The 14,051-nt window shown below is 38.6% G+C and overlaps 1 protein-coding gene across 2 annotated transcripts in view; it reads left to right on the forward strand.

The window, feature by feature from the left end:
- The window catches only part of LOC137342071 (mediator of RNA polymerase II transcription subunit 13-like), a 228,941-nt gene extending 219,291 nt beyond the window's left edge, over positions 1–9,650 (forward strand). For both annotated transcript variants that reach the window (XM_068005704.1, XM_068005705.1), the window contains exons 29-31: positions 5,927–6,100; positions 8,095–8,201; positions 8,295–9,650. In XM_068005704.1, coding sequence (XP_067861805.1) covers positions 5,927–6,100; positions 8,095–8,201; positions 8,295–8,427 — 414 coding nt within the window. In that variant the 3' untranslated portion in view covers positions 8,428–9,650. The remainder of the gene's footprint in view (positions 1–5,926; positions 6,101–8,094; positions 8,202–8,294) is intronic.
- The last annotated feature ends 4,401 nt before the right edge of the window (positions 9,651–14,051 follow it).

Raw genomic sequence — 14,051 nt, forward strand, 5'->3', positions numbered from 1 at the left:
AGATTAAATAAAATGTAGACAAGATTGGGTACAACCAAAAGCTGGAGTGGAAAAAGAGGTTTGTGATGAAAGATGGGCTACCATGAATTTTGACCCTTGGTACAAGATTTTTTTTTTACTGTGGTATAGATTTGGCAGGGTATGTTACTTTGAAAAAATCCCAAATACCATCTTCCTCCTTTAACAAGAAGGATTTCAATATTGCAAAAGTAGTAATACTTCTGAATTAGTTTGCATTTTAAGGGATATACTTATAAATATGTAACTTAGCTTTCCTAGTTTTCTCCTCAAGATGACTTAAATTCGCATACTGTCCTTCAACTAAGAAGGCAGGAGTCTAAATCACAACCTTACTGCTACCAACATCACACCTTGATCAACTGACGAGTATTCATTTGAAGGGGAGTGGGATGTAATGGTTTAATTTTTTTTCTGAAGTGGCTTACTATTGAGGTGCTCCACCAAGTGGCACAGACAAGAAATTGCAAAACTAATTCAAGCTAGTAAATAGATTTTAAAAACAAGGGGGCCTTGTTCAAAAAACCCATAGATTAGAAATGATTCTGCTGCTCATGCCCAGATCGCGCATATTGATAAAATTTTACATTCGTAATGTAATTTTTGCTCATCCTTTTAAATTTTCCAATTTAAACTAAAATTAAACCATCTGATCTTTGGAACTCTAGCTGTTCAAGGGAACTGGAGGCATGGCTATTGAAAGAAAAATCAGCTTGCATACTCATTGAAACAAATCATAATACAGTATTAGAGCTCCATCAGCAGCTTTATTAATGCATTATTAGCCCTATAGACCTAAAACGCTTAAATAAAAACAGAAAATCTGCAAATACACAGTTCAGTATGCATCTGAAAGAGAAAAATAGATTGATATCCTTTTGGGTGGGGAGTTACTTTATTAATGAGAAGGGTTCCACTCTACTTGATTCCCAATTGAGCCAGATCAAGTGGACAATGCAGTGTTCCCTAGCATGTAGCTGTGGAATGGCGGAAGAGAATTAGGGGGGAGGGTGATGTCTGAGGTGACCCTGGCACCCAACTATAGGAGGAGTTGCCTTTGAAAATATAGGATACACTCCTTTAAAATGGTTTTCATTAATCAAAGATAAAGATAATTTCTTGTTAGGTATCCTTGGTTAGACTTAACAGCTGTGGTATCAGTGACTGATCTTTTGGCCTTGGCACCCTGGTCCTTGTTAAATCCCCAAAAATGTGCTGAAAACTAGTTTTTGCTGCCAAAGAATTGTTGATTGGAATGTTGACTTTCTAACTTGGCAGTCTGAGATTTCTGTGGACTCTGGAGAACAGACCAGATGTCTTGGTTGTGAGTCAGACTTCTCCATATACTTTTTTCTCATGATGAATACAAAAGCCAGCTTTCATCAGTAAGCCCTGTGAACGAAGGTGTGATCTTGTGCTCAAAGAAGTCTGGAAAAGGGTGCTCTGGGTGAACAAGGAACCTGATTATTGCTTTCTGGATTGTCGGTACAAATTCTACTCTATGCACTTGAGATGATTAATATTTTTCACACCAAACATTTTTGTCCTGCATTGGTACAAAATAAAAACCAAACAAGTTTATTTAGATAGTTATTCACAAAAATAACCTGTAATGGATTTTTTTCAGCTAAAATACACAACCGCTTTCAGTTAGTTAATAAAAGGGTTTAACAGATAAATCAGTCAATTGACTTCCATTTAATGGTTTTTTTTTGCAGACCTTTCAGATAAATAATAGATAAACTGCTTAGAAGTGGAGTAGGCTGCCTGATCGCTACTGGTTACATGGGCATCTTAACCACAGAGCTACATTTACCTCCACATCTACTGTAGCTTGATCAAAAACAAACTAACTGGCCTATCTTAAGTGCTCTATTCTTGTACCAATAAAGCCTTTTGAAATGTGGTTTTGCCTTTGAGAAAGCAATCTGCAATACAGAGACACCACACAAACAATAAACAATGAGACCTCTAGTCACTCGAAAGGGAATTGATAACTGGAGTGAGCATTAAAAGAGAAAGAATGCAATTCTAAATAAAATGTTGAATTGTAGCAAGAAGAGGACCCAAAGAGAAAGTAAAAAGACCAGATCGATCCATTACAGCATTAGCGAGGTAGAAATGCAAGAGAATCAGAAAATATAAAAAATTATTCATATCTGTCTTCATTTATGGAGATTGTAAACAAATTTCCGATGTAGTCCTTTAGCTTCAGGAATCTTCAGTCTAGATCACCTGGACTAGACTGGATACAGAATCCTGAAATGGATGATGTATTGGTTAATATTTTTAGAAGTTCCATAAACACAAGTGATGTAGATGACTGGGCAAAAGTGAATGTTTACCCCAGTGTGAATCTGGGAATCTTGGGAATCACCTAACTAGTGGGGAAATGTTGAAGCATTTTGCAGGATGCCTATCAATGCTGAGCTGAAGAGCATAGAGGTTGTAAGAAATAGCTTAGATTTAGAAGCAACAAATTGTATCTCAAATCTACTGGGATTCTGAGAGGTAACTAAATTAATTGAGGACGGCAGTTGAGTAAATATAATGTTTATAGATTTTCTTAGAAGGCTTTTAAGGTTCCAGATATGAAGCTTCTAGAATTAACAGCAAATTGCATTGTAAACTGATACAGTAATGGGAAGTGGATAGTGACAATAAATGAGAAAAAGCAGTCATTACATGGTCAGTATCAAGTGGAGCTGTGCAAGGATCTATTTTTCGTTCCTCCTGTTCATAAATAATATGAAGGAGGGCATTATTTCATATTAGCATTTTTACTCTAGATAGTTCTGTGGGGTGTATAATCTTGGACCACTCTCACGGATGAGCCCTTGCTCCTAGAAACCAGATTATGCCTCTACTTGCCCAATATCTGGGTAATTTGTAGCAAGCCAGGGGTCAAACACGCTACCTTACTGATAATATCACCTGCCCGCACATGATTTTGCTCAACTTCAGAAGGTAGCAGATTAAACGCTCCTAGACACGAGCTTAAGCTGTAAACTGCTCAAAAGATTTGTTTTTTTTACAGCACAGTAGCAATGACACATATATTTACAGCAATTAGAGGCTTAACTATCTCACTTTAGGAAATAGAAAATATCAGTCACATTTGCTGCGCTGATGTTCAACGTGACTTGAACCTGGTTCGAGGTCCCTGACTTAACCTTCAGTGATAACTCGGAGTCTCTTTGTCCCATCCAAATCTCTCTGATGGCTTCAGATGGATTACTCAATTGGAGCAAGATAGGCTGAAAATGCCTTCACTGTATGATCAGGACAAAGGAAATATATTCAAATAAAACCCTAGGAATGCATGCATTTGAAATGAATGGCCTGGCTCATTTCCCAGAGCCCTCTTGCAGATATAGCATCTGTTAGAACAAAGCAACAGGAGTAGACTATTCAGTCCCTCTAGCCTGTTCTGCCATTCAGTGAGATCATGGCTGATCTGTATCCTAACACTGTCCACTTGCTTTGGCTCCATATCCCTTAATACCTTTGGCTAGCAAAAATCTATCTATTTAAAATTATTAAGTGAGTATTATTAAATGTTTCCTAACTTCTCTTCTGAATCGCCTGGCTCTGATTCTAAGGTTATGTCCCCTTGTCCTAGACTCCCCCACTAGCAGAAAAAGTTTCTTCCTATCTACCTTATCAATTCCTTTCAAAATCCTAAAAACTTCCCTTTTAACTTTCTATGTCTAACTTTCTAGTTTATGTAATCTCTCCTCATAATCTAACCTTTGGAGCTCTGATGACATTCTGGTAAATCTGCGCTGCACTCCTTCCAAGGCCAACATATTCTTTCCAAGATGCGGTGCCCAGGACATACACAGTACTCCAGATGTTTAACCAGGGCTTTGTATAGCTGTAGCAAAACTTTAAATTCTCACCCTCTAATTATAAAGGCTAACATTCCATTTGCCTTTTTAATAATTTTTGTACATGACTAGTACATTTTAGTGATCTGTGTACATGGATCCCTAAATCTTTTTGGACCTCCACTGTTCCCAGCTTTTCACCAATTAAAAAAATACTTGGATCTATCCTTTTTGGTCCAAAATGGATGACCTCACGCTTACCTGCATTGAAATCCATCTACCACACTTTTGCCCACTCACTTAATCTATCACTGTCTCTTTGTAATTTTATGCTCCCATCTACACTACTTACAATGCCACCAGTCTTTGTGTCATTGGAAAACTTGGATATATGACGCTCTATAACATTCTGAAGCTATCGTGTAACAAAATAAACTGGGCCATTTTCTGTCATTGAACTTGGTTTTTAACCTAAGTACTGTGACAGAGAAATAAGCCAGTAAAATGATACACCAGAGAAAAATACTTCATTTTTCTCAGTTATGATGTGTAATTTTATTGACATCAAGCAATGTGGAAATTATTCGTATTCAAAGGAATCTGAGCTAATTAATTGCAAGTTTGTGCACATTTAAACAGAAAAAAGATAAAACGTGTACATCATCTGCATTAGCAAAGGTGGAAAGAATTTGGAGTGTTATATCATTGTGAAGCTGTTATAATACAATGTTATTGAGATAAATATATTAACAGGAGTAGGCCATTCAGCCCCTCGAGCCTGTTGCGCCATTCACTTAGATCAAGGCTGATCTGTACCTCAACTCTGTTTACCCGCCTTTGTTCCATATCCCTTGATAGCCTTGTCCAACAAAAATCTATCGATCTCAGTCTTAAAAATTTCCCATCGACCCAGCATCCACAGCCTTTTGGTGAAGCGCGTCCTGGATTTCCACTAGCCTTTTTGTGAAAATGTGCTTCCTGATTTCACTCCAAACTGGCCTAGCTCTAATTTTAAGGTTATACCCTCTTGTTCTGGATTCCCCCACCATAGTTTCTCTGCATTTACCCTGTCAAACCCCTTTATCATTTTAAACACCTCGATTAGATCACCCTTCAGACTCTAGGGAATATAAGCCAGGTTTATGCATCTGTCCTCAATTTAAACCTTCAAGTTGTGGTATTATTCTGATAAATCTGTGCTGTACTCCTTTCGAGGCCAGTTTCTCGTTGCTGAGGTTTGGTGCCCAAAACTGAATGCAGTACTCTAAATGGGGATATCAATATTTAATCAGTCAGAGCAAGTAATTCTGCTGAGTATAGATCATAGGTGAGGTCACGTTTGCAGTACTGTATTTTCTGTATCAACTGTGAGTGTTCTAATGGCAGTAAGAATAATTAGTTTTCAGCAGAATATCCAAATACAGTTGTTTAAACGTATTCAATTCTAGGGACTTTTTTTTTCAACTGAGATTTCACTTCACAACCACAGCAAATGATTTAGTCAGCTTTCATTGGTCATTTGGGAATCTACATGTATAGAAATAAATTGGTTATTTAGTTGCCATTTCAGGATATTAATGTACAATAAGAACCCTTTGAGAAAATGAAAACTATATGGTTACATACCATTTAAAGGGGCACAATCTTCATGAAAATGTTTGGTGGCAAACTATATTTTGTTTCACAAGGCAGAAGAGCCATGCACCATTCAGTGTGATGTGTTCTAATGCAATTTGTCATTGTATTGTGTGCTTAGCAAACTGTGTTTTGCATAAATGTCTATTTATACTGCAACTGTGCTCATGTACAAGCAAGAAAAAGTTAGATATTAACCATTTATAAATAATGTTTCTTCCACCTTTAACTATCTGCTTTTCAATAATAGACTTCTTTTCTTCAATTTTCTATGTCATCCATGATCCAGTTACAGTGTAACAGCATAAAGTGCAGTAGTTAGTACGTTAATTGCTAAAAGACGACTAAAATGATTAGATTTTGTTATTTACTCACTAATCAATATTATCGTGGAAGTAAATATTTTTAGATATATTGTTTAGAGTGTTTTTGTTCGTTTTCAGGGTCCAGGAGGTGAACGGCTCCTCTCCACGGAAGCTCATGAGGAAGTGGCAAATGTACTGCAGCAACCACTTGCCCTTGGTTATTTTGTTTCAACTGCCAAAGCTGAGAATCTTCCTCAGTGGTTTTGGTCTGCCTGCCCTCATGCCCAAAATCAATGCCCATTGTTTCTAAAGGTAAGCTCTATTTCTTCAATTTCATGTTTCTTTCCATGCATGCATCATTATTTGGACTACCTGTCTACCTTTAATGTTTGCTGAAGAACAGAATGGGACTGTTGCAAATACGCGAATGGGGTGCTGGTGTTAGTCCAGGTGGACCTAGTACTGGAGCATTAATACTTGGTGCCACATAGTGGAAGCATATCCACACATTGGATCCTCTGCTCGTGTCAACCTGTGATGCCAGGCATTTGTTGGAGGATTTCTCTGCTGGAGAGAGAAGATTGGCTGAGGATGTGTTGCCTGGGTGGCACTTCATACTCTTAAGGGTAGTTTATTAGAGGAAGCATTGGCGAAGGCTTGGTAGCAGGCCCTCCATCCATCAGTCTACTCTCAATCATCAGCAAAGTGATGGAAGGTGTGGTCGACAGTGCTATCAAGCGGCACTTACCAATAACCTGCTCACTGATGCTCAGTTTGGGTTCTGCCAGGACCACTCGGCTCCAGACCACATTACAGACTTGGTCCAAACATGGACAAAAGAGCTGAATTCCAGAGATGAGGTGAGAGTAACTGCCCTTGACATCAAGGCAGCATTTGACCAAGTGTGGCACCAAGGAACCCTAGTAAAATTGAAGTCAATGGGAATCGGGGGGAAAACTCTCCAGTGGCTGGAGTCGTACCTAGCACAAAGGAAGATGGTAGTGGTTGTTGGAGGCCAGTCATCTCAGCCCCAGGACATTGCTGCAGGAGTTCCCCAGGGTGTCCTAGGCCCAACCATCTTCAGCTGCTTCATCAATGACCTTCCCTCCATCATAAGGTCAGAAATGGGGATGATCGCTGATGATTGCAGAGTGTTCAGTTCCATTAGCAACCCCTCAGATAATGAAGCAGTCCGTGCCCGCATGCAGCAAGACCTGGACCACATCCAGGCTTGGGCTGATAAATGGCAAATAACATTCACCCCTGACCAGTTCCAGGCAATGACCATTTCCAACGAGAGAGAAACTAACCACCTCCCCTTGACATTCAGTGGCATTACCATCGCCGAATCCCCCACCATCAACATCCTGGGGGTCACCATTGACCAGAAACTTAACTGGACCAGCCATATAAATACTGTGGCTACAAGAGCAGGTCAGAGGCTGGACATTCTGCGGTGAGTGACTCACCTCCTGACTCCCCAAAGCCTTTCCACCATCTACAAGGCACAAGTCAGGAGTGTGATGGAATACTCTCCACTTGCCTGGGTGAGTGCAGCTCCAACAACACTCAAGAAGCTCGACACCATCCAGGACAAATCAGCCTGCTTGATTGGCACCCCATCCACCACCCTAAACATTCATTCCCTCCACCACTGGCGCACAGTGGCTGCATTGTGTACTGCAGCAACTCGCCAAGGCTTCTTCGACAGCACCTCCCAAACCCACTATCTCTGCCACCTAGAAGGACAAGGGCAGCGGGCACATGGGAACAACACCACCTGCACATTCCCCTCCAAGTCACACACCATCCCAACTTGGAAATATATTGTCGTTCCTTCATCGTCGCTGGGTCAAAATCCTGGAACTCCCTACCTAACAGCACTGTGGGAGAACCTTCACTACACGGACTGCAGCGGTTCAAGAAGGCGGCTCACCACCACCTTCTCAAGGGCAATTCGGGATGGCAATAAAAATGCTGGCCTTGCCAGCGATGCCCACATGCCATGAACGAATTTTTTAAAAAATAATTCTTTGGATCAGAGATGCACATTCTGCCAGACTGAAGAAATACTGGGATGACTTCTGTTGGGATATAAATAAAACTTGAGTACAATTTAGGCATTTCACTGCTTGTTACGTATGAAACTTTCATTGGAAAAAGTGCCCAAGAAGCAAGTAAAATCTACTGGCAATTGAATTGAAAATTGTTAAAATTTGGTGTTCACATTGTTACCATGAGTATTTATAGTTACTGAGCTGAATATGATTAAAATGTTACTGTTTTCTTTTTTTACTTTGCTACAGGCCTCTTTACATCATCACGTCTCCCTGGCACAATCTGATGAACTACTTCCTGGCAAGCACTCTCATCCTCACCCTCTGGATTCCAACAGAACTTCAGATGTTTTGAGGTTTGTATTGACTATCTCTTATTTACTCGTTTTATTAAAAAAATAAATGATTAACTAAAATGGATATTGATACCCTGGGTCTTCCTTTTTCAGGTTTGTGCTGGAACAGTATAATGCCTTATCATGGCTCAACTGTAACCCTGCCACACAAGATCGCCAGTCCTGTCTACCCGTCCACTTTGTGGTGCTTACTCAAATGTACAATGCCATTATGAATTTACTTTGAAACTCGGAGTCGTGTTATACACAGGCCCAATCCCTGCCCTGACCAAGAACATGGTGCATCATCAGTGATCTGAAGATCTTGTAAGGGAAATGTCAAAATTTGAGCAAGTATCATTTCCAAGAGAATTGAATTCACTCCACATCTAATTTTTTCCAATGTGTGAGCATTAACCTGCAGAGAACTTTTCTTGGGTAGTGGTGCATCAGCGGCATACATTATAAAGCTCTTCCACATCAGTAACTTTTTTGGAATTTTTATGTTACAGCTTCTGAAACTATACTTGTCATCATTGCTACAACACAGAATTTATTTTTCATGATAAATTGTACATTCTTAAAAACACAGTATTGTGAAATCGAGGAAAATATAGTGGGGAATATCAACTAGCTAGTGCTTGTAAATGATATTTTATTGTGCATTTGAGTCACCTTTGGTGACTTTCTTTGTATTGTAGATATAAACCAGATATATCAAAACAGTTTGTATCTATTGTGTACAGTGTAAAATTGACAAATTGCAGTACTATTTTTTCTTAATCAGAAAAATTTCACAAGGCCTTTTGAAGAGGAAAATCAAGATTGTAAAATTGTACAAAAAGTTAACTTGGTGAGAATTGTAAGTAGAAGTTTGTAATTTTTCCATTTTATTGTCATTCTCCCTCCCAGAATTCATCAGACACTAGATGAAAATGGGTTGTTTCGATTTAAAGGCCATTTTTATCTAGGACTTTACTGATGAAGATAAATACTCATCTTCATATTTTTGGAGGTGCAAACTCAGACCTCTGTCATTTTATTTAAGTTTTAAGTTAAAAGATTCTGGTGAAGTAATATTTATAGGTTTTTGTGCAAAAAATAAATAAATGGCAATAGATAAAATCCTATATTATGTACTTCAGTGTGAGAAAGTTGTATGTATATTTCCCATGGATATGCATATTTTAGTTGTGGATTTTTAAAAGTTTGAGCATACAAGCCCCAGTTGAACAACAGAATCCATTTACAGAAGATTTTCATTTTCTTCTGTTAGAAAGCATTCAAGGTTCAGGAATGGCATACCAAACAGTTTGTCTACTGATAACCTGGGTTTGCTAGCATGCTTGTATGTATATTTCAGAACATTTTTAAATGTAAAAGCTGTACATTTCACGCCAATATGAAGTTTTTTCTTCTGAGCATTTTGCTGTGGGCTTCTTTTATATAAAATAAAATAAGTGAAGTTCATTTTAATTCTGTATTGCTGAAACAAATACACTAAAAGCGAGTTTGATAAACCTGCAGGCATTTTAATGTCATTCATATATCTTGTGGATGAGAGCTATACTTTTACACACTTTTTTAGATTAATAAATTATTAAATTATCGAAATACAATCTCTGGGTACATTTCCTTATAGTAAATTTTGTAGCAAGTCGCAATAAGGAATGCATGACTCGAGCCAGAGACTTTGTGAAGATTGGAAACTTCATATTGTTCTGTAAGATAATGCTGTGGCTGTGACCTGAGGGTGTTCATTTTCCAGGATGTAATTGGTACCCATGTGTACTGCAGATAAACCTTTTTATTAATATATTGCTCTCTTAATTTTAGCCAATTATGTGGTTTCTATTCAAAAGCTGTAGGAAAGTGAAAAACGTTTCGGTATTTTTTCATCCCATGGTCAATTGAGCCTTTAAACCAAGTGAAAAGCAAGAAAAAATTCAGAATCGATGGAAGGAAAATATATTGCCACATGGCAGCATCTCTCTCTCTCTCCCCGCAACACACATTCGGTACTATATCGCATGTTTCAGTAGAATGACTAAAATGTGATTCTACATTTTCTGTAAACCCCAGAGTTTACTATTTCCACTCATGGGTGGAAAATGCCAAAGGGTAAATTTCACAGCTGAAGAACTGTACCATTCTTTAGTGATGTACCCTTCTGAATTGGCAGCTATGGGGTGTTTTCATTAACAAGTCCACTGGGCTGTGAACACAGGAATAATAATATATCCCATGAGAAAAGTGACTCCGAATGCTATCATAGAATTTTTTTTTGCTACTGATTAAGCTGAAGAATTCTCTATCCTGATGGTCATCACGAACTCTGTTGAAAGGTAAGGGAAAAAATATGAAGTCTTCAGAAATAAATATGCATACACTTGTGGCAGCAGCAATAACCCTGTTGTGTCTTACGACGAAGGATGCAAATAGTCTCACCAATGCCATTGTTGCTACCAGGTAAGCAGAAAACTTTAATTTCAAAACTTATTTTTGTTGTGTAAATGAGACCATCAATTTACTGTGATGTCAGGAACTAAATAACCAGTGTGTATATTAAATGGAAGTATTTAAAGACTAACGCATCTGGGGTTCTCCCAATTGGCTGTTGTAACATCGGTGAAAACCTTATTTCCGCGTGTATCTTGGGTTTCTGCCAAAGTTACAGCAGCTGATCGGGAGAACCCCAGGAGAAATTCTCGACGTAGTTCTTCTTTGAATGAAAGGACTTATTAACCATTTGTCTTCAATTACACTTCAAGAATATAATTAGACTGAATAGATACCGTAATAGATATTCGATGTCTTAGTTCAAAGAAACACTTACCTTTGTTCATGAAAAGCTCAAACGATAAAAGACAACATTTTTTGATATTCAATTCGTAAAATCTGTGAAGGAAGTGTGTCCCTGCAAATTTCACGTTCGGATCCCAAATACTTCTACGCAATGTGTGACACTTCCCCCTGTTGTATGTATGTGTATATTTATAAAACATTTTACTTCCCCTTCTCTGTTGCATCAGTTGTTTCTCTTTCTCATTGGAAGTGACGGATGCATATAGTCGTAGGTTTAAGTGCTTTTTTAAAAAAAAATTAAAATCCATTTAATCAATGCCATGCAGTTTGTAGTATTGAATGACATGCTGATTAATGTCATATAATCTGCAAATCTTTACTTTGATTTCCATGCATCTATCTCAATCTAGTGTGTTTAATAGTAGATTCGACAACAACCAGGAAATTGATCAAGGCTTTTCCTTACCAGCAGCCATCAGTGTTACCAGCCTACCACAACAAGATGGAGAAATAATTGGAAGAAAAAATAAAGTTGACTCAGCAATAATGTAATCTGCGTATAGAAAGTCTGTCTGTATTAAAGTGGACAAACAAAAGCTATAGAGATAAAAGTAGAGCTTAATGTAGGAAGAAATAAACTTCTTAGCAGGCTGCACTCAGCTAACAGGTTTAACCTGGTGAGGTTCATATTCTAAGAAATTGAGAGGCCGTCAAAGAAACTCAACTGTCAAAGCCAGTGCTGGAAATTATGGCAGTTTGGAGAATTTCTCTAATGAACATTTTGAAGTTGGTTGGCCTTCTGTTGAGAACAAAGATATTGAACCTGATTACCACCTTGCAGAACTCCCTACCTTACTGACCCAATTTACTGGAGCAGTTGTCTCGAAATTTCAAGGATGTATGGCTCCTTTGTACCAAGCTGTCAAGAGCTTTAACAATTGTTTTGAAAGCATGGATTTCTGAAGCAAGTACTTGTTCCACAGGTAGAGAATGCAAAGTAATTATGTCTTGACTCTTATAGCAAAAGTTTAAAATAAAGTCATGTTTAAAAGAAAACCTCTACAGCTGTCAGAATCTATACCATCAGTAAATATATCTTGATTATGGTGAGGATAATTGTGCACTTCGCAGCATTTCGAAGAAAAACATTCAGGTTTGGTGCGGGAGAAGTACAGATGAATAGGAGAATCTATGGCTGCACTTGCATTGAGCGTTGCGCCCTTCCTTCGAAGGTCTTGTGGACTGGAATTAATGCCTCCTGCATTGATTCAGTCTTATCTCATGTCTTAAGAAAAGAAGTGGATCCAACTTAAAAAGTTCATTACATGTGGTTCCACAGGAGTTGGAGTAGCATAGGAGAAAGCCCCAAGTTTACTCCTGGAGCACAGCTTGTACTCACACCACCATGGATATCCAATATCTGTAATTGGATATTTCAGACAATGTCACTGAAACTTCATATGGAGTTCAATGGGCTAGCTATCCACAGATGAGGAATTGGATTAGGGAGTAGCACAAAGCATATCCAGACACTGGCCCATTTTGAAGCAGACGTACAGTTGACTAAATGTGCGGAAACTCTGGGTTAACCCGTGTCTTCTACTTGAATTGGTTAGAAGGTGGGAGACAGAATAGGAATAATGGGTATGTACTCAAATTGGCAGCATGTGACTAGTGATGTTCCCCAGGGATCTGTACTGAGGCATCAGCTTTACACTATATTTAGAAATGACTTAGATGAAGGAATAGAGAGCCGTATATCCAAGTTTGCTGACGACAGTTAGGTGGTACAGTAAATAGTGTAGATGGGAGCAAAAGGTTGATCGATTAACTGAGTGGGCAAAACTGGTAGGAGGAGCTCATTGTGAGGGAAGTGTGAGATCATTCACTTTGGACCTAAGAAAGATAGATTAGTATTTTCTAAATGGTGAGAAGTTAGGAACTGTGAAGGAGCAGAGAGACTTAAGGTCCAAGTACAGAAATCACTCAAAACTAATGGACAGGTGCAAAAGATAATTTAAAAGGCTAATGGAATGTTGGCTTTTAGCTCAAGGGGGCTGCAATACAAAGGGATGGAGGTTATGTTAATTATACAAACCTCTCATTAGACCCCATTTAAAATACTGCGTGCAGTTCTGTGCACTGTTCCTCAGGAAGGATATATTGGCCTTGGATGGTGTGCAGTGCAGATTCACCAGAATGATACCAGGGCTAAAAGGGTTAAATTGAGGACAAGTTGCATAGACTTGGCTTGTATTCCCTCGAGTGTAAAAGATTAAGGGGTGATCTAATTGGGGTGTTTAAGATGATTAAAGGCTTTGATAGGGTAGATAGAGAGAAACTATTTCCTCTGGTGGAGTCCAGAACAAGGGGGCATAACCTTAAAATTAGAGCTAAGACATTCAGGGGTGATGTCAGGATGTTCTTCTAATCTGGAATACTCTTCCCCCAAGAAGCTGTTGAGGCCAGGTCAATTGAAAATTTAAAAACTCAGATTGATAGATTTTTGTTAGGCAAGGCGGGTAGAAGGAGTTAAGATACAACTAAACCATAATCTAATTGAATTGAGGAACAGACTCAAAGCCTTCTTGTGTTCCTAATTAAACTCCAGCCAGAGACTGCACCAATCTCTTCATAATTAAGGATGGCAGGAGCCATCCTTAGTAACTGTTTGTACAGAAAGTAGACATGGATGCAAAGAGCAAATAAATCCTTCAGTTGGGAATCAAAGGGTAAGAATAGTTGTGAATGCCTGACCCAAGTTGAAGGGGCCCAGACAAAGTGCAATTACATGGACTTCTGAGTTCCTCTCACACAAGGTTGTCCACAAGGAAAGATAATTTCTTAATTTTTAGATGCCTCAATCATAACTCCCAATTCATTGTTGGAGTCAACTAAGGATTAAAGCCAACATATGTTAGTCAGCTTTTACACTTCAAGCAGTCTACAGGTGAATAGGTTTATGCAGTAACCTCCCAGATGCACACTTATGGTAGAAATACGAATTTGACTTGGTTTCTGATCAATTATTCACATGGTGTACAAACTGGGAGAATGCAATTTGGA

This window comes from Heptranchias perlo, chromosome 25, assembly GCF_035084215.1.
Source record: "Heptranchias perlo isolate sHepPer1 chromosome 25, sHepPer1.hap1, whole genome shotgun sequence".
In the NCBI taxonomy this organism is placed as follows: Eukaryota; Metazoa; Chordata; class Chondrichthyes; order Hexanchiformes; family Hexanchidae; genus Heptranchias; species Heptranchias perlo.